The sequence below is a fragment of the Argiope bruennichi genome, chromosome X2, assembly GCF_947563725.1.
Source record: "Argiope bruennichi chromosome X2, qqArgBrue1.1, whole genome shotgun sequence".
NCBI lineage: Eukaryota > Metazoa > Arthropoda > Arachnida > Araneae > Araneidae > Argiope > Argiope bruennichi.
Window position 1 is genome coordinate 109,918,919 of NC_079163.1, and position 21,314 is coordinate 109,940,232.

A 21,314-nucleotide genomic window follows, 5' to 3' on the forward strand; every position below is an offset into this window, starting at 1 on the left:
TGAGAAAGCGCATGCCCAGATATCATCCTCGTCTTCTGACCATATTACAATATTATGAGATCCTTCCTAAAATAACTCTTTAATTGATTTTAAATGGGACGAAAATTTAATAAAACTTCGTTACATAGTCTCTAAATTTCCACATCACATCAGTCTGATAATTAACGCTTAACGACAGATTAAACCTACGCTACGCCTAAACACAGAGTGGATTTTCAATATAATATAGTCTCGATTTCATGTTTCTGCTGTTTTAAGTTTTAGATATTTTCTTTGCTGTGAAAAAAGGTTTTAATTATTTTGAATTGGAGCAACCTTTCATTATTTTGTTAGTCTCTTTTCGTATTTCTAAAATTTTAATTTCAGCATCTTTTAATTTTGAACTTTTAACTACTTTAATAAAGTATCAGAGGTAGAAAATTTTATAAATAACTTACAATAACTGAAACTATATAAATCAAAACTAAACATTTCTTCCAAGAAATTATATGCAAGAATTGGTTTGGCCATCTCAAAAATTGTAAAATTTTATTTGTGATTCCTGAATTCGCTATTTTAAATACAATTTCACCAAATAGTACAAAATCATATACCTTGTAATTTAAATATCCAATATGCATTCGAAATGGATTCAACACTTCGATAAAAGAGAAGATTTATTAGAATTTATTGAAATTATTAATAAATAGGAGGAGCTACCAAAAATTTGTTTCGTATAAATTCCTATTCCAAGATTGGATTTAGGCAATGTAATTATGTTTTTTAATTCGATTTGGAGAAAGAATGATATCAAAGTCTGAAAGTTTTTGCTTAGGTCAAGGGGAAGATTAAACTTTGAGCATACTTCCGTTTCTTACTAATTTCCGTTTTTGATAATTTCTTCCGGAATTCCGGTATAGAAGCAAATAAATACTTTATAAATGTTTAGATGATTGTGTGGCTGGTTGTATCAGTTCTATGAAGTGAATGTTATATCTTCTTCAAGCATTTACGTGGAATTTTTGCTTAGTTTGATTAATCTAATTTTGAAACAGCACAAAAACTAGTTTGGAGCAAACCTCATAATTTTAAGCTGTGGTTAGATGAAGAGGTCGATACCTCGTTTAATACCTTCCACTCTCCTTCTCTTTAAACTTCTACGTCACGCGAGCAAAGATACAGCTGAATATAGTCCGAAAAAATTATTTGTATGACTAATAGAAATTTACCCCTGCGCAAAAAGGCAATGATAAGTCTAACATAAAGTTTAGCATTATATTAACGAAATGAAGTTTGAAGTAAGCAAGTAATAAATGTAAGGAAAGTAAGAAAGTAATGAATTATGATAAATCAGCGAGTTCCAGAAGCTGGTGTAAACAAGCTTTCTTACCATTTGAAATAGTCTAGAAAGGCAAAATAACCTTTTTAAAAGTTAATATAAAATTGAAAATGAGGCGTTTGCCTTTCATAAAATTTGGAATACATTTTACCCCCCCCCCCTCCAAAAAAAGCATGATCAATTTACTCCTATTTGTTCATTAAAAATTCGTCAAATATTGAGATTCTATTTAAAACCTGAAGAAAATAATTTTAATAAAGACTGTTTTGTCTTATTAAAATTGTTCATTCAATTCTAAAGAGCTTTTAAAATTATGAAAACTATATTTGTCGGTACTTTATTCTCAAAAATTTCACTTTATATTAAAGCAAAAGTGTGACAGTATGCAAGTAAACAGCATACAATAATGGAAATGCCAGAAATTGTTTACGAGACAGAAAATTACTTTAACGATAAAAAGGAAATATTTTAACAATTTATATATTTTTTTATTTGAAACTACCGACGGAATTTTTCCATTTAACTTCTTAAAAATTGATAATAATTCCACCAAGTTTTTAAGTTCGCTGTATTGAGCAAATACATCAGAGATGTGTGTTATTTCAAATAATCATTCAGGACTCCTATAAAAATTAAGGATTATTTTTTTTCAAGATATGCACAGGTTCCAATCATTCTTTTAGGCGGAAATTAGAAATTATATTCATATGTATTTCTGCCGATAAACGACCCTAGAAAATTTAGATTAAAGATTAATTCCTTTCAGTTTAGGAGGTGAGAGGCTGAAGCATTTTTTTAAAAAAATTGTAGAAGTTCCAAAATTTGCATTTTAAACTGTCCCTCAATCAGGCCCGAATATCAGGCCTGATTGAGTATTGAAAGTAGTCCAATTAATAAGGAAGCATTCTTTCTAGTCTCTAGAACTAGAATGATCAGAGATGACCGTGGGCGAGCAGAGAGCTTGGTCTTTCTCGGGAATCCTAAGTATGCTCTTCAAGCTGACTAAAGCTCGGGAATCTAAGTATGCAATTCAAGCTGATTAAACGTCGTAGTCGCTCTATGGTTTTTAATGTTGTCATCCATTTAATAAATCGTTGGTTTTACCCTGTCCTCTAGTACACAGTGAAATAAAAAGTTCAAGAATCTCGTCCTTTGACCTTCTAGTCATCAAATTGCCATTATAGATAAAGTAATCCGTCGATCTACTCGTTGTTATTCCTCTCCAAACTATCTATCCAAGCCTCAATTTTATGATTTTTTTATGTACGAAATCGGGATTATTTCTCATAACACGGGTTGTCCATATGAAAATACCAGTAATTAACTGCCTCTAACAGAATCTTAACTCGTTTGTAATGGGAATTTGGCATCACTCTGTGCTACTGTAGTCTTCATCTTCTCAGTTTCTCCTCGCTTTACGATATCTTATGACAAAAGGATTTTCCTGTATTTAAATAATATCGATGGAGGCTATTTCAAGCAGTTTTCTTGGGTACGTCTCCTCCAACAGTCCAGAAAAGACAACTTTTGCAGATCGGTTTTGGCGGTCTGTTATGGACGAACTAGGATCTTCTGCTCGTATTATTGCATGCGGACGACTCTGATTTGAGCTAAGAACATTTCCAATAGCTCGATATGTGTTCCGTAGTTAACGAAATTACTCTTTGAAACACATCAATGAAATATTTAATTCATTTTTGTTATACATCTTGTTGAAGTTGGTCTTTTCTTCTACAAGCTCTTTATTGTGGCAAATCATAAAGTTGATACATTCCTAAAAATCTCTGCAAAAATTACTGCAACGAAACTGATGTTTTATAAGGCAAACAACTTTTCTAACTCTAAATCGGCAAAACTTTTCAAGTATTTCCCAAGGCTGAGATCTCTGAGGAGACAGATATTATAAGTAAATATTTTCTTCGCAATTCGGCCATTTCGAGAGAGGTATTATCCAGTATTTTATATGATAATAGATCTACGGTTCCATATTGTAAAGACTTTGAAACAATATTTAGGGATCCTATAACCCCACACTGTACAAGACAAAGTCAAATGTTCATTGTTTTTTACCCCTTAATTATATCGCTTCATTCCTTTCCTTAGACACAATTATGTGGTGGAAGCATTTCATCAGATCACTAAATCTATGCTTTAAGGTATGCACCACTTCATATCTGCCAAACCAGCGAAATGAATTTAGAGCATTTAGTGTAATTTTCGTGCTACACAATCCACTCTGTACTATAGCGAACAATACTATGTCCTAAATATCAACATAAATTTTTAATTGTTCCGAAAAATTAATTTTTTTTTCAATGGCATATAAAAAAAATTAAATTTAGATTATGGCTGCACAAAGTACAAAATAAGCATGTATTTTTTATTTTACATTATCGCATATTATTTTATGCTCCACTCATTATTATTCACCATCATATCCTTATTCATGACAGTAAATATAAATCTTTGAAGTGCAATAGTTGCATGCTTAGATATTTTTCGATATTACAAAAATTGATACATTTTTCTTCTTCTCACTTGAGGGCACACTGATGATAGCTATGGCTTTGTAGGACGTTTAGAAATTTATTAACGCATACACATTTATTAAAAATGTGTATGCGTTACACATTGTACTAAGATTTGATTAAAAAGATCATTTTTCAATGCTTCTCAGATTATTTAGTTAATATTGACCGAAAGAGAGAACTCCCATACTAATTGATGACATTTCTGAATCTTTATTTTTCTAAAAAATTGCAACCAACAATTATATTTGAGTTAAACATAATCCATTCACATTAGCAGGAAATTCTTAAATAAGTAGCTCCATTTTCATTAATTCTGAATTTTTTACCATCTAGAAAACTACATAAAATATTACTTTCTGCTTAAGATTCTTTTATATAAATTAACTCTAAATTAGAATTCGAGATTATCTATCAAGCGCTTCTTCATTTGTTGATAAAAATTTAAAAAAATATTTTACATACTTCATTGCCTCGAGATATTGAGACATATCTGATACACATCCTATACAATTCAAAATGATGTTGCAAAATTTCAATAAGTCGAAATGCTGTGGCTAATGCTCATTTTCTTTAGTCTTTCATTAACAATTGCCCATAAATTTTCGTTGAGTTTTATGTCTGAATTATTGATCGCTTATGCAAATGTTTAAATGATGCTGTACTTCCTCGACAGCTGAAATTGAAACTAAGCTTTATAACAAGTAACGCAAGAATAGAGACAAAGCTAGTATTTCATCATTAGTTATTTAACATAACTTTTTCTATCCATCGTTTTTCAAGGCACTTCCTCGGAAACAATGCAAAATCATTCAACACTCATAATTTTTCATGGAGTTGTATGTATTGGGTAAAACTATTCAGTTAAAACCGATGTAAAGAAAACCGTTCTATAAAACTGCAGATATTGCTTTAATCAGGAAACCTTACTAAAGGAAAATAATTTCGTAATATTTTGACGCTCCAGTATTAGTTTTTGTCGCTTTATCTCATTTCGCCTGTAAATTATTTTGACATGGACTAATAAAATGTTATTGTTTTTGTCCATTTAAATGAATAAATCTCAATAAAACCTGTAAGAAACTAGAAACACACAAAATATGAATATCAAATGTAGTATTAACCCTTTGCCTTCGAAAGGTGACTCTCACTCGCCACGTAATTTAATGCTGCAACTCGAGAGGTGACTCTCGCTCACCACTTTGTTTGGAGCGGAAATTCGATGCGCGGCGATAAATATTGTTTCTTTTTTAAAAAAACTCGGCATACATTTGAAATATCCCATATAAGTTTAAAGATTAATAAAGTGTGCGAATATAAAATTTTCATATGCTAAATTGTGTGTGTAATCATTTTAAGTTAGAGGTAAGAAATTCAAAGCGCTACAAAACGTCTCGAGTTGCTGGTTCGTCATCGCGAAAATGGCCTCCAGGACAAAGTGTTTATAGAAAAATTTAGTAGTTTTGTAAATTTGGCCTTAAAGGTGTGGAAAATGCAGCATATTTTGAAGATATCTTTTGATCACTTTTTTTTCTCCAACAATTGTATCACAAATGTCTACAAGATCCCTAAAACCAGAGTGAATCTCTCCAAGAAAGAAATTCTTATATTTTAATACATAATAGACAATCTTGGAAATTTTGAAAAAAAAATTCTTGATTAACATAGATATTATGCAGATATTAAGATAAAATAAGCTAGAATTTTGAATATTTTTATCTTATTCTTTAAAAAAAAATCGAGAGTTTTCTAATAATAAAACAAAAATTAAGTAAAGCGATAGTGAAAGAAGTCAATTTAAAAACACAACAGTTAAATACACAAAATTATTTAACATAAAACATTGTTGCATTTCTCCGCATATTTCAAATTTTTTTAAATGTAGGGCAGCGAATGAATTTCAGCATGAAACAGCAAAACAGAATAAAATTCGTAAAAAGAAATAAAATGTGAAATATGTGTTAAATAATGAGTAAACAGTTAATCTTCATGCAAGCCTTTTGGGAAGAAATTTTTTAAAAAATAGTGAGAACTATTTAATTGATGATTTCAAACAAATTTTATAAAAAGAAACAAAAAATCTTTTGATTCATAACAGAGAAATGAATTTATTTCAACTCAGATTCGGAGATGAAAGAATGCTATGCTCCATTTTAAAAGTATCTTTTTTTAAAATTTCGGCATATCTTCTGAAACAGTAGCATTTTTCATTATAACTAATGACCTGCGTCTTTAAAACCCTTAAGAAACCTTATTTCTTTATGATACATTCATTGCGATAATTCATAAAGGGATTTCTTTATAAATTGAATTGTGTTCTATAACCTAGAAAATTTTCAACTGTATTTAATATGACATGTTAATTAATCTTTTAGATGCAATTATTTATCCAATAAGACAAAAACAGCAGTTTGAAAGTTGAATGCATTTATTATGATCCGCAGATACTTCAGTTTAACATTTTATTATTTTGTCAACCACAGCAGCTATTTACATCACATTTAAATTTCTTTTATGAAAACCAGCTGCTCACCGGTGATTAAATTCAGCCAACCACATCACTCTTCTTCGTTATGACATTAATTTTGTTGCGAACAAGAAAAAAAAATTTCGGAAGAGGAAAGATTTTAAATCACCGTTATAACTGCAATTGACAAACCAGTTTCGGATTTTCTGTTACTCACTTTCAAAAATAACACAATAAAATTCCATTTATCGGCTTGACCCATATGAGCAATGAACAATGAAAGTTGTTTTACAGATCAGTTAATATCACCGTTTTCTGCCTTCTTTTCTCTCAAAACTAAAAAAAACTTATCTATTTCAATTGAAGTTACTATTCATAGCTCTATTGAAATCGTCTTATTTGTGGCATTAAAGGTATCGATTGATTTTGAATTTAAATCTTTCCTTTCGAGATTTTTCTTTGTTCACAAATATCATTTATATCTCTACTTATTTTTGATCCTGTTCTTTTGGGTTTTTTTAAATTCCTATTTTTTGTTGACTGAGAAGAAATACGTTTAAAGTATATTAACATAAATAAATTATTACTTTAAATCTAGAATATCGGGTTTATTTTTAACCTCTTCAACCATAGATACATTACTAAAATTTATGTTTCACATATTATTCTTCAGTTTTGAATTAAGTTTTTGAAACTTTTCTATTTATTTTAGCAAACCTGACCCATTTAACTGCAAATTAGATATTTGTCAGATTATTATTAATAATTTATATAAAGCAGATCTCCATGGCACAACAGCTAGAATTAGTTGAAAGATTTATTATTTATTTTGATTTTTTATTCTAAATTAGATCTCAAATCAATAAATATTAATTTTTTATAATATATTTTTTCATCAAATTTTAATCTTTTATAGCTAAATGTAAGAGCATGCAAAGATTGTAATGCCATTTTTTAAAATTTTATTAAAAATTGACGCCATGAAGCTTATGTAAAACATTCATTTAATAGCGCTACATTTTAAAAAAAAATTGATTTGCTAAAATAATACTTTATTTGAAACTGCACCATCAGTTACTGGGATTTGATTTCATATTTTTAACTAAGGTCATAACTAAAATGTGGCAACAACATTCCAAAATAAAACTTAATTCATTTCCCAGCCTATTTTTTTAAGGAAAGTTCCATTGGATTTTCTTTTGCCTTTAAAAACTAACTTTTCAAAGTTTCAGTACGCTTATTTCAATACTCCCAATCTAGTTCATTGAAAAATGAGACTAGCTTGTATTGTAGCTATTTTTTTTTTTTTTTTGAGCACATACCGTTATCCAGAACTTGGTAGTGTTTTGTTTTTCTATGTTTGCCTTTGCCAAACTTATTAATATAATTCTAAAAAAATCTACAAATTAAAAGAATATGCCAAAAACTGTGACTTCAATGTTTCAGTCGATCAAATATTAAAATGCTCATAGTAGGTTCTTTTTGACATCATGTCCCTTTAACCTTTCTCTGGGTCCCATGAAAAGATTATACGAGATTGTCTCACAATTTGTTACCCTTCTTAGAAATTAAATCACGTCAAAAACAGAATAAAAAAGATGAAAAACCTGTGAAAATATCTATCTCTAAAGATTTATTTTGAAATGTGGTAGGTTTAGACAAATAGGTGAATATTCTATTATATTTTTTATTATCATCTAATCAAGCGTTCTTGTGTACGCTATTTACCCTACTTCCATTTCTGCATCAAAATACCATGATAAATTTAAATTATTATTAATGAGATTTAATATTCAGTTCTATTTATATAACACCCTTTCAAGCATAAGAAAAATCTACAAAATAAGGTTTAAAAGTGTGGCAATTATCTATAGTAAAAGTAATTGGATTGATATGATCATGAATATTGTTATATATAATTCATAATATATTTTTTACTTTCTAAATGTTTAAAATAGAATTTCTTCTTATTAAATATCTAACTTTAAAAAAATATATATATTTTCATATCAGGCAATAGATTTTGATATTGCAGTTGGGGATACCTTATTAAAGGACTTGCCTTGTTAAAGACTTTTATTAAAGGATAGTCAGTAATACTTGTCAATCAGGAACAGCTTTGTTTTCCATAAATGCCTCCATTTGCTAGAACATATTGCTGCAGACAGTTTTGGAAAGGAGAAGGGCGGCGGAAGAGGATAATCATTTTCATAGACGATTAAAGGATTATCAAGGTCAATCATTGCCTTTTAAACATTTCACCCTTTTTGTGCCTTCAAATTAATAACTTTTCATGTAAACAGACTGAAGTTTGTTATCGATCGTTAAGGTTTAAGCAACTTCACTGAATTTTTTTTTCTAAATGCGAGATTCGAAAGAAAGCAGGAAGTCAAGATACCAAAGAAGTTTTTTTTCTCCATCTCGTCTGTCTCGTTGAGAACGGTTGTTTTCAATTAGGGTGTTGGCCGTTTCGCTCCAATGTCAGCATTTGGAATGTGATCTCTTGACAACCTTTTGTTCGAGATCAGGAAATTCAGGAACTAGAAGTTCATAAAACTCGAGTCCTTTTGTAATTTTTTTTTTCTGTTCGAGTTACAGATTCGAGGTGTTCAGCCTTTTGCAAAAACCGGCATTTGCTGCAATAGTAGGCGAGACGAAAAGAGAGCAAGGTCAAATTTATACCACTAAACAAATTCAGACACTTTTGCAAATACTGTAATCTTCTTGGTGCCTTTTGAAGTAAAAAGTATTTTTCTTAGCTCAAGTGCAACTGTAAAATGAAAAATATCAACAAACTAACTTTGAGGAATTTTATTGTTTTTCACAGAATCAATTTTTTTTCATTTGATGCACATTATTTCTGAATTAGGGAAAATGTACATTTATAAAAGAAACTTTTAAATCGACAGGCTCGGTTGTTATTGAATTTATTATTAAAGTGAAAGAACAAGTAAAATATATATTTTGTTAAATAAATATGCTTTATTTTAATAAAAATTGTGCCTCCAGATTTTCATTTACTATGAAATTTACATTCACAACAAAGCAGAGATAAAGATACCTTTTACAAGAGATTTATTTTGTAATACTTTTGAACAATTCATTGAGAAGTTGTTAGTCAATGAGTTATATCATACTATTATCTTTTAAAAGTAATTTTTGGAGTAGTACAAAAGCAAATAAATGTAAAATTTCACAAGATATACTTTTAAAATAAAACTTTTATAGGAAACCGAATAAGATTTTAATCCATTGAAAATAATTAAAATTCAAATCTGAAAAATCCATGTTTAGATTTAAACTATAAATCAACAATAAAATTTAACTTTCCGAAAATAGATTAATTAGTTTCAAAATTTTCAGTTTTCTTTATCTATTAATAATTTCATGCCGATTAATATCAATGTTGTATTCAGTTTTTAGCTTGAATTTTTTAAAATTTCTCATACACATAAAAATGCATTCATGAAAAGGATGAAAATTTCATATATTTTTTTAGATATATAGATTTTTTTCTTCTGCCTTATATTTACATATAAAACTTGACTGCAAGATCATCCTTTCACATTTTGTTTGCAAAGGTTGAATGAGAGAAAAGGCCTTTTAAAATGCATCAATACTATTTCATTTCAGAAATACTATGAAATGTGACTGATTTTAAAAGCCTTACACTCTTCAAAAGAAAAAAAGATATCAGAAGGTTTGTTTAAAATCCAGACAAGCAAAATTCTCTTTGACAAAATTTGAATGACTTTGAATTCCATCCATGAAATCCATTCCGTGCGTATAAGAAGCCTATAGACTTATTGTTAGTACTTTATCAAAAATTGGTTTTTTTCTGTTCATATGCTTCCACAATGTAACAGAAGGAATGAAGAGACCCGTTTTCGTTATCAATGCCCCAATTTCTGCCAAATTATGTACCATTTTTTTCAATTGATGAATAATAAATATTTTGATTGCATAAATTCAGTGGTGCAAATAATTTATCGATTCGGAAATAAGTTCTTCAATGAACGATATTCACTTCCTTATTCGAAAAACAAAGAAAATTTCAACCGTTTGTCAATCAAATGTCCTCTCCTTTGAAAGCATTTCATTATACAAGGAAAATAATACATTGCATTCGAAATAATAGAGCATTAAATTTGAAAGAAGCGCATATTAAAAAAAGTAACGCTACATTAATCACTTTTTTTGTAATGTACCTGAAAATAATATGACAATTTATATTCCAAACTAAAATTGAAATGGTTGTATTAATATTTCAAAATAAAAAACGCGTAGTCTATAAGTTTTTGTTAAAAAATTATTTCTTTTTCAAAATTAAAATTTTATTATTATTAAAAATAATATAGCCAGTGAAGATAATTCGGCATTGTCCCAATTTTTCTCAATAAATCAATTTCTACTGAATCTTATCTCACCTCAAAAAAGCCTTATTTTAAAAAAGAACTCATTTCTATTTGAAAGAATTCGAATGTAAAAAAAGAATCCAAAAAATATCAAAAACATTGCAAGATATTTATCAAACATTTGCATGATCAAAACACTTGAAAGTGTTTTCCAAATAGAAGAACCCTTTTTCAGAAAATTAAAAAAAAAAAAAAAAAAAAAAAAACGCTCAAACTCCCGAGGGGTGATTTTAAAAGAAATAATCATATTACCCTCCAAATATCTTATTCATATATATTTAAATAGGAAAGTTCAGATATAATTGCAATTTGCATAACATTTGATTCGTCGGTTATTTTGCTCCAATAAAAAGTATAATAACTTCATTTATTTTTTTATAAAAAGGAATTTTAAAAATAAAGCAGAGATTCTTTAAAGCAGAAATAATTATTAAGAATTCGAATTAAAGAGAACTTCGAGTGAGCGATTCTAAATTTTAGCCCTTTTTATTCCTAGCTGAAAGAGAAAGCTGAAATGTAAAATCTTATCAACAACAATAACTATTATAACACATGACATATTTTAAAGTCCATTTAGATATCTATAAAATTGGTTCAGTTTATGACTGAAAATTCATATAAATACGAGTTTTAACCGACTTAAGAATAAATATATTTTTAAAACTTGAATAAAATATGAAAGTTTCATAAATAAACGAGAAGGATTATTCATCAGCTTTTTGCAAATATAAATCGGAAACCCGATCACTCTTCATACATTTTCAGTCATGGATCATGCTAACGACTTTCTGTCTAATTAGATGATCCTTCTCTATTACCTACAATAGATATTCATCTAATTACATAGGTGTGGATAGGGCGCAATCAAATGGCGTTAGCGGCAGCCAACGCTCTAACTGTGAAATAAATCTGCTTTAGAGGGGAAACTTAATTTGATAGGAAAAGGAATTTACAGAATTTGTCTGAGTTTTCATATATTATCATGAGAAATCACTTAGTATTTTTATTTGTTAAGAACTCGAAGTATCAATAAAATTTTTTCAGCTAAAAATTCAAGGTTACTGAGCTAAAAATAATAAAATCTCTAAACAAAGAAAATCTGATTGTGAAAAACAAATTTTTAAACAAAAAAAAATTATTATTTATCAGTACTCATTTTATTTTCTTGAACCAAAAAACAGCGTTTTTTTCCGATTGTTCCGTTACCGCAATTCCACAAAATGCATTTATTCAGATTAAACATTTATGAATAAGGCACCAATGAAACTATATAATTTAAAAACTTACTGAGGAAAATTGAATTTAGAAATGTAACTGATCACAATTTAAAAATATATATAGGTAATAATGGAGGTAGATAACACATCTTCTAAAGTTTTATGTTTATAATCACTTTTTTTGAAGCAGCACGGTAGGAGACAGCTAAGAAAAATCAAGTACTACAAGGTAGACTAATAGAAGAAACAGAGCTACTAGAGATGTCAGAATTTAATTTTTTTATTTTCTGGTGATCCTTCACCTTTTCTGTATATTATCGATTATATTTAATAGATATTTGTATAGTAAATAAAGTTAAAATAAGTATGAATACTTTTGGATATAATTAGCTATTCTTTCCTGTAAAACGTTACAATAAAGACGTCAGCCAGATTGTTTCTTACAATCTGGCTGATATTTCTTCCTTTCCAATTTTACAATACTTCTATCCTTTCCGGGAATGAATATTCGATTAGAATAACTGGTATCATTAACTAAACATCTCTCCTAGTGAGATATACTCAGGAGAAAAGTATTTAAACCCTACCTTTAAAATTAGGAGACTAAGGATATTAAGTATTTATATTGTAAATTCTATTCTGATTAATGATAAATCTCATAAAAAAGCATAGTGAAAGATTATAAAAGTCAAACCAAAACGACATTTTTAATGAAATGAATGTTAAAATTAATTATTATGCTGCTTAATAATATTTATGTAATCGCTGAACATTTTCCAAATACGACCGAGAGGTTTCAAACGCATCAACAAACTTGACAATTCAAGATAATTATATCAATTTTTTCGAAATCAAAGTGAATGAACATTTTCTAAGAGTCGTTAAATTTCGAATTATGCACTGTTGTGAAAAAAAGTTACAGTTTAATCATTTAAGAGAAGTTGCGTATGCTTATAAAATAACATAGCAGTTTAAACGTTTTAAATTTTTAAAAATATTTTCAACGACATTAATTTGTCACTATCTCACCGCATCTAAAAATAAACATTTTTAATTAAGAATTAAATTAGTTTTTGGCAAGCATTTTTAATGCCTAAAAAGAATTTGCAACAAAGCAATTTTAAATCACTTCAATTGTAAATCTAATGTTTGCTATTAGAAACCTCGAGCTTTATGCTATCGTATTAAAAAACTGCTGAATGTGAACTAAAGCAGACAAAAAATTTCTTTTGCATTACAAGCATTGGCTGATTTCCATTAGACAGATTATACAGCTGCTTAGGAAGTTGGTATATAGATGGATTTGTGAAACATTTGCTCGGTTACAGATAAATTTATAAAAAAATACAAGTTGTATGAATATAGAATATTATAATTGTATTAACACTGTCGTATATAAACGAACAGATTGTTTTATGTTTCAATGCATTTACCTAGTTACTACAATAGTCGTAAATACCAAACATTTCTTAAATATAATTGTGTACAAACATAACTTTATAGGATTCATAAGTCATGGTAAATGAATAAATAAAAAATATATTTTTATAAAATTATTTAAACAAAAAATTTGCACAAAATGAATCAACATTTGATTAAGATAAAGATGCGACACAAAATTTATCAGTTTATTAAAAAAAGGATCTCGTAATGTGTGTTGATTAGGATCTGACTGATTGCAAACACGTCGTTTGGACAATGATATATATTTTACACCATTTACATGCTTGTGGTTAACTAACGATGTCAGAAAAGCTCGGCAGTCTTTATTTTTGGCAATCAGAAATAGATATGTTTTATTCAAGGAATTACTTCCGCAATACAGAGAGATTAATTGGCTCTAAATAGTTGATTGAATACATTATAAAAAATTTATGGAAAGTCTCTGGTTTATTAAAAAGCAAATTTTGAAAACGAAGTCCCTGTGTAAAGTACTTTAATGATGATAAAGATCTGAATAGAAACGCATATGCGCATTACCCAAAACGTTCTCGTGAACTTTTAAAATCTCAATTGCTCTCGCATTTGGCAGAAAGGTATTAACTACAGACGAAAAATTGTGATGCAACCTTTCATTATTATCGTGGTTTCGACTACATTCCATTTTTTAACCCATTTATTAGTGGATCTGCGGTTTATGGACGAAGAAAAAATTCTTGTTCCAGAAAGCAAAAGAAAGCGAAACAAAATTTACAATACTGTAATTATTGAAGGAATCTTCCCTATGAGTGTAGCTGAACTTTTAATTCATGGACTTTTCAGTCCGAGAAAGCCTTTGTTGATCAAATCATAAATATTTAAATGAATGAAAAAAACAATAGAAATACATAGAAATGGAATATTTCTTAACAGAAATAGTTGCTTTAAATATGACAGACCAACGATCTACTTGTATTCAACTTATCGTTATTGTTTGGTTTAGAATCTGTAGATGTGTTGCTTCACTCCAGTCTAGTTTCTCAGTAGCTAATATTTAATAGAGAATGCATATCAAGTCGAAAATTCTGGAGTAAGATTAAATTAGTTTAGCCTGTCTTTTCAGAAAGTATATGATGAATGTATTCAATTTCTCGTTCTGATAAACATCTATAATCAAACACACACTACCAATGATATGAATATTTAAAGATTTCCTTCGATTTAAATTTGAATTTCACTTGAGTTTTCAGTATTGCAATGATATTCTATTTTTTCATTTACATCAGCAAGCAAATAGTTTGCATTGTTTTATATTTAAAGTATTTTTTATGTTTTAAAACACATTTGTAAATCTTTCTTTTGACTTTATTGAATTTATTAAATGGAAGCAGGGCAGAATGAAAATTATCACAACTTCCAAGTTATAAAACTTGAGCCTATTTGTAAGCCTTGAGCCTATTTGAGCCCCTTTGAATATTTACATTCCTTCACAGAATAAATTTGAAAATCCTTCTGCTCAAAAACAAAATTGACAAGTTTCATTGTCTTAAATTAATAAGAATATAAATTTAGCAGTGCACTCTAATGTTTTAGCAGAGGTATTTCCATGGTTTCTGCGACTCCGTCAAATGCAAAATTGACTTATTTACCTCTTGTTTATTATATTAAACTTTCACTATAATAAGGAAAAGTGAGTTTCAAGAAAAAAGTTTCAACCATGTATTCAGTTTTGTCGATTTCAGTATATACCAACTCCAATGTTTTGTGAGCCAATAAATTTAGCAAATACGTGCTTATACATTTTTTGGTTTTCAAAATTTTTAAAAGTAATAGCAAATAAAAGTAATTCATCAACGCTCATTAACCTTTTTCTTTATACATCCCCATAAATCCTTACCAGAATCGGTATGTTTTTCAGTATTTTTTATTTGGTATGTTATTCTAGGTATGTTGTAAATAGATACTTAGCATTAAGATAATGTACTTAGCGTCGATAAGTACAGTACTAAATAATACTTCACTTACGGGAGATAAGTAAGTATCTTACATACTCCAGTATGTACAGCATCTTTATGATAAGTATCTATGGTAATGCTAATGCTTAAGTAATACTTAACATCTACATATACTTAGCATTTTAAAAGGGATGAAATGGTTTGGAAGGGAATTGTCTACTCTAGATAATAGTGGCTGTGACGAATAAACTCTCAGATTCGGATATTATGCTTGACAAAATATCAATAGATATAATTCCAATTTACTATTACAATGGGCTTCCGTACATCAGAATATTATTGATAATTAAATATTCGTTTTGAATAGAGACGTTACAAAAAAATACTCATCTGTGCATTTATTTAGTTTTTCATAATATTTATAAAATATGCAACATTAAATTAGTTTAAATAAAAATTTTACCATAAATAAATAAAACAGAATAAAGAAGCAACTATTAGCGAATTTTTTTTTAATGCAGAATATTTTTATGATGTGTTATCGTTTCTCAGAAAATGCCGCAAAAAATCAGTAAGTATTAAAAAAAGTCTAAAAAATATAAACGAATAAAATTTATTTTAAAAATATAAATTTAAAAAATATAAATTAATTCATATTCAAACTTACTTGACTCTGTCAGACTAAGTAGTCCGGCGAGGAATATTAAAAATAAATGGCTGTACATCGCTTGATCTATGATTTAATCCAAAAGCGATAAAATTAATCAAACTCGCACGTGGATTTCACTCAGAACAATAACATAATACCGTGACCTGCTTCAACAGACGCATCTGAAAGTATAAGAAAGTTCAGAGAAAGTAGTTGTCTAACAAGTATTAGATCACTAGGTGAATGGCGCGCAAATAAAAGCGCCAAACTTTCTCCTTCTATCTCTCTATGTCGCCAGTATCTAATTGAAACCGGGATTTGACATTTGTAAAAATGGGTTTCTATTTTCGGTAAATCCGGATTTTGGAAAGTCAATTTATTAAACAGATATTTATTCTTAATTTAGCGATTTAACTGGTATTATACATGTTTTAAATTATTAAATGTTAAACTAATAAGTTGAAATTAAGTATAGTCATAATAATTGGATTAAAAAATTAGTAAATCCGCGATGTTTTCGTAGTAAGATCTCGGTTGTGGTAACGGATGTATCCAGGCTCAAAAACCAATCCTCCCTAGAATATCATGTATGTGAGCCCAATATAAGTGTTCAACGGTGTTTGGAAAAGGGAGCGCTTTCTCAGATGTCGATTCTGCAATTTCACCAATAGCTAAAATTACGAGGTATGTTCCAATTTGGCCCTCGTTTTACTTCCAAGGAAAATGCTGATAAAACAAATTAAACTAATATCGATAAAAAAATTAAGTGGAATCCACAAACATCTCGAGTATTTTGTGGACACTGATGGCTGAATTAAAAGGTCAGCAAATTCTCTATGAACTCATTATAAAAACTGTTTTATGTATTCTGTCTAATTATATGACAAAAAGGTAGAATGAAGATCTGAAACAGCTCTGTTAAAATAACACAGTTTCTGCCTTCATGTTTGTAAAAGTATATGTAAATCCTCAGAGTTTGATATTTTTATTGTATAATCAGTTAATTAATACTATAGTTGACATAATTTGATTATTTAATCAAATTCACTGATATATCTTATAATCTCGAAAAGTTTCGGAGAAAAAGGAACATTTATAAAATTCAAAAACTCCATTTTTGAGGGAATTAAACTGTTCATTTTTCTTGTAGATGAGGTTGGGTTTAGTTCAAAATAAAACACAGCCATTCAGGTTTTAATATGCTGCTTTCCTTCCGACGATATTTAATAAGGATTTTAATACCTTACTTCAAATGCATTGCTCTGGATGATATTAATTTCGAACAAACCAGACGAAACTAGGTTGCATACCACACGTTCGATTAGTAGGTCCTGGGTATTTAGGAGCTTAACATAGTAAGTGCCTCATATGCAAGTCTGTTCCAAGAAGATATGATTCTTTCTTGTTTCGTTCCTTTAATATTAAGAAATATCATTTGATTGTATAATATAATCTTTGATCTACATAGGCTTGGTAGAATCTCCGGACTCATGTCGCTATTGTGAAATGAAGGTAAATTGATATATCTGTGAATAATATCATTCTTAAGCGCAATTCGTAGATTAATTTTTCAGTCGTAAGCTGTTTTCTTCCCAATATTTTTCTCTAAAAATTCAGAGTATTTTTAATGCTACGCTTGCAAATAAACACAAATTTTGGCTATAAAATGAGTGGTATTTATGCGTAGTACTTTAATGACGTTCACCGGAAAATTATAGGTAAAAGATTAAGATACGTCTTTTGTAATAACTTAGGCAATAGAGTAGAAAAATACATTTGATTCCGTGTTACAGTTCTAATTCTACTTAGTTTAGCATCTTTAACAAAGTTCCTGTGATAATGAGAAGAACTCGTGATAATGAGGAAATTTAGCATCTTTTGCTAGTTAAAATGTATTGGAATGCTTAGATTTCATTGGATGTCAAATCTGAATTAACTCCATGGAAGTAAATGACCCTCCTGGAGTCTTTTCAGAAGAAATTGGTCCATATCTGTGTCTCATTTGTGAGAAAACCAGAAAAGTCTCCATCATCCAATCCGGCCGTAGCGAAAAAGCATTGCTAAACTTCCGATTTGTCTACCAGTTTTTGAATAGAACCAGAAGATAAAACCCATAACTTTCTTCCATCGATTTATATTCTTCAAACTATGCTCAACCTAGAAGGCCACTTATCAGCAATTCATCGAACAGAAGTATTTTTTTCCTGGTGAGGCTTTCAAATTATTTCATTTAATCTTAGCTGAGATGAAATTAAGTTGAGATATTTTAAGCTTGTTTAACTTTTGAAACAAAATAAGCGATTATAATTCTTGCGTTTTAATGTTTGGTCTCTTTATTTTAATAAACATTTGTTTTCTTATTAGTTGCTTTTAAATAAATTCTAATTCAATGGTGACGTGGAATAGATGATAGGAGAGTGGAGTGTTAGGCTATGTATTTTTTCTGTCCGTTCCCAATTACCCAAAGTGTTGCTTCAAAATTGAATGTCAAATAAAAAAACATCGAATCCCATTCGGTTTCCAAGGTTTTTGACCATTCTGAATGTTTTCCTCTTTTAATATTCAATTCGATGGACAATGGTAAAAATGATTATTTTATCCAAAATGTGATTATTTGAAAAGAAATCAGGGCGACCCAATCTAATTTGTCATATCGGATAACAGATGTTCCGATAAAGAAAATAAATAAAAAAAACAGCACAATTTTTATTAATTTTCTAAAAACGACATGCAGAATTTTATTTCAGTTATAATCCTTTCTGGTTTGAATAATAATGAAATAATTACTTTAGATAATATATTAAATGCTAATGAATATTTTTAAAAAAATGTTTGCTTTAAGTCTTTACACTCCGATGCATTTAAATGACCTTTAATGGATGCATATATATATGTTTAGTGTTAAACAATTGGGTGAAATTGAAAATTAAAAGGGTTCATTGCCTCAGCCGGGTACTATAAAAGCTTTTTGTTACAAAATATGATATCATGAAAGTAACAGTTCTTTGTTTTGTTTCAAAAACTGATTGATTCAATAAATAAAGTAACATGAAAAAATGATCTTGGAAATATAAAATAAAATAGTGTTCTTGTTTTTACTATGCACATTTGCTTAACCTACTTCATGCCTGTAAAGATGGAAATTTGTAATCAATTTTGCACTGATTTTCTTATTAGAAAAGAGAGTATTTATTATGATTTTTGAAATTTTGTGCATTTATGTATTCCCGATGACAATATATTATTTTACCAATTTTAAATAATTAAGAATTACAAGATTTATTTAATTAAATTTTAATTTCTTCTAATGACCCTATTTGGTAGTGAATTAATGAAATAAATTGATTTAAGATTTCATAAAGTTAAATGATAATGGATTATAAATTAAAAACTAAAAAATAATTAAAATAAATTCCATGCCTTAGTACATTAAAAAAAGTGTGTTTTTAAAAACAGTTTTTTATTAAATTTATACACTGTTTTCTTTTTCCTCTAGAAGAAAGGCTAACTTTGACTGATTTATGAAATGAAAAAAAAAACCCATTCAAATGTAGTTATTCAATCATTGAAAAGATTATTGGAAATATTTTGCATATGACATACTGAAAGCGAAAAAGAAAACGCTGATTTTATTACCCAGTTTCAAAGCTAATAATTCACCTATGGATATAATTCTCAGAACAAAATAAGCAAAAAAAATAATCGTAATGGAATTTTTAAAATTTTTTTTAAATAATATAATTTTTTTTCTAAAACTGTATGTAATAAACTCTTACTGCATTGATGAATTTATTTTCAAACACTTGCTGTTTGCTGTAATCAGAATATAAAATATCTGCCTTTCCAAAAAAATGATTTAGTAATACCAATAGAATCAGTTTTACAAACTAAATCATATAATGTGTTGTAATCTTTTATTTGTTGGGAGATGGATCTTTATTTTTGCTTATTTAAAAATTATTTAAAAGTTTTATTTGATATTCAGATAAAAATCCTTAAGCACTACTATTAAATTTACACTTATCTGTCATTAAAAAAATAAAGATTTTTTTCTTTAATCTTAAGATAACACTGAATCAACTGGCGTTTAAAATGAGTAAGATTTCAGATAAATATGAACTATTTATATTTTCTGAATTCAAAAGCCAATAAAGAAGAATCAAGTTTTTTTAATTCCAGAATCTAGGTAAAAAAAAAAAACTACTAATGTCGCAAGCAACCAGAATCTTATTTAAGACTTACTGACTGATTAATGCAGCGGATTTTAACAAATGCAAATCCCGCATGATTTATGATTGATATTTTTTCCGGTTGATCAGTTGCGAAAAGTCTATTTAACGCAATGTTTCATTTATTGTGCGAATTCGCAAATATCGATTGCTTTTAAAAATTTATTTAAGAAATATGTATTTTGTTATTTTTAATTAATAAAATGATATATTTATTAATTGTTTTAATTCACTTTAAATTATTTTTCATTTTTATTTAATTAATAACATTAATTTTTTAATTTACGCTAAGTGGGAAACGTATTTCCTTGATAGTTAATTCTTGAGTTTTCGAGTCAAAATGGATTTGTGCAACAATAAATGATAACGAAATCATTTACACTTTTAAAATGCAGGTTTAATTTTACATTTTAGGATGTTTCATTTTTCAGTCAAAATTATTTAAATTGACATAAAATGTGTTAAAAGAGTAAAAATAAGGAAATTTAACTGAAATTTTTAGTTGAATTAATGAGATAAAAATTTTTTTACCGTTTTATCTAAAATTTAACCATTCCATTTCAGTTCCATTAAAATCTTTAACTGAATAACAAAATTAAAACGCAATTTTGTTTCCTGATCTTTAAATGATTCGGAGTAACTAAAAAATGGCAAAAATGTGGTATAAATATGCATATCTGCTCAATATAGGGTTAATTTTGTTTCTTGACGATTACTTAAAGAATAATCAAAGCATTTTCTGAAACCTTAAATCAATCCTATATCATATCAATACACTTACATTAAATTTTCATCTTAATTTTTCTTTAATATTTTAGCACTTAAATATCTTTAATAAATGATGCATTTTGCACGTAATTTATAACATATATCCTTTGTTAAATGAAATATGAAACGACAATTGCTGACTTTTATGCCTTAAATTAATTTTTAGTAATTTAATAATAAATTAATAAAATGGCTTGAGACATTTTTGGTTTGGTGTAGGGAATTTTTAATAATAAAGAATCCTTGATCAAACAATTTCTATATCAAACCAAGCTTTAATGAGCTGGATAAAAAAATTATTTTTCTGTGTTTCTTTATCTTGTGTATATTATTTACACGATAGGCTAAA

General features: G+C 28.2%; 1 protein-coding gene across 1 annotated transcript in view; it reads right to left on the minus strand.

Moving 5' to 3' along the window:
* LOC129960275 (uncharacterized) overlaps window positions 1-16,183 on the minus strand; it is a 44,118-nt gene extending 27,935 nt beyond the window's left edge. Inside the window, exon 1 of the mRNA XM_056073574.1 lies at window positions 15,987-16,183. Within this exon, the coding sequence (XP_055929549.1) occupies window positions 15,987-16,044 (58 nt within the window). The 5' untranslated portion in view covers window positions 16,045-16,183. The remainder of the gene's footprint in view (window positions 1-15,986) is intronic.
* Window positions 16,184-21,314: the final 5,131 nt, after the last annotated feature.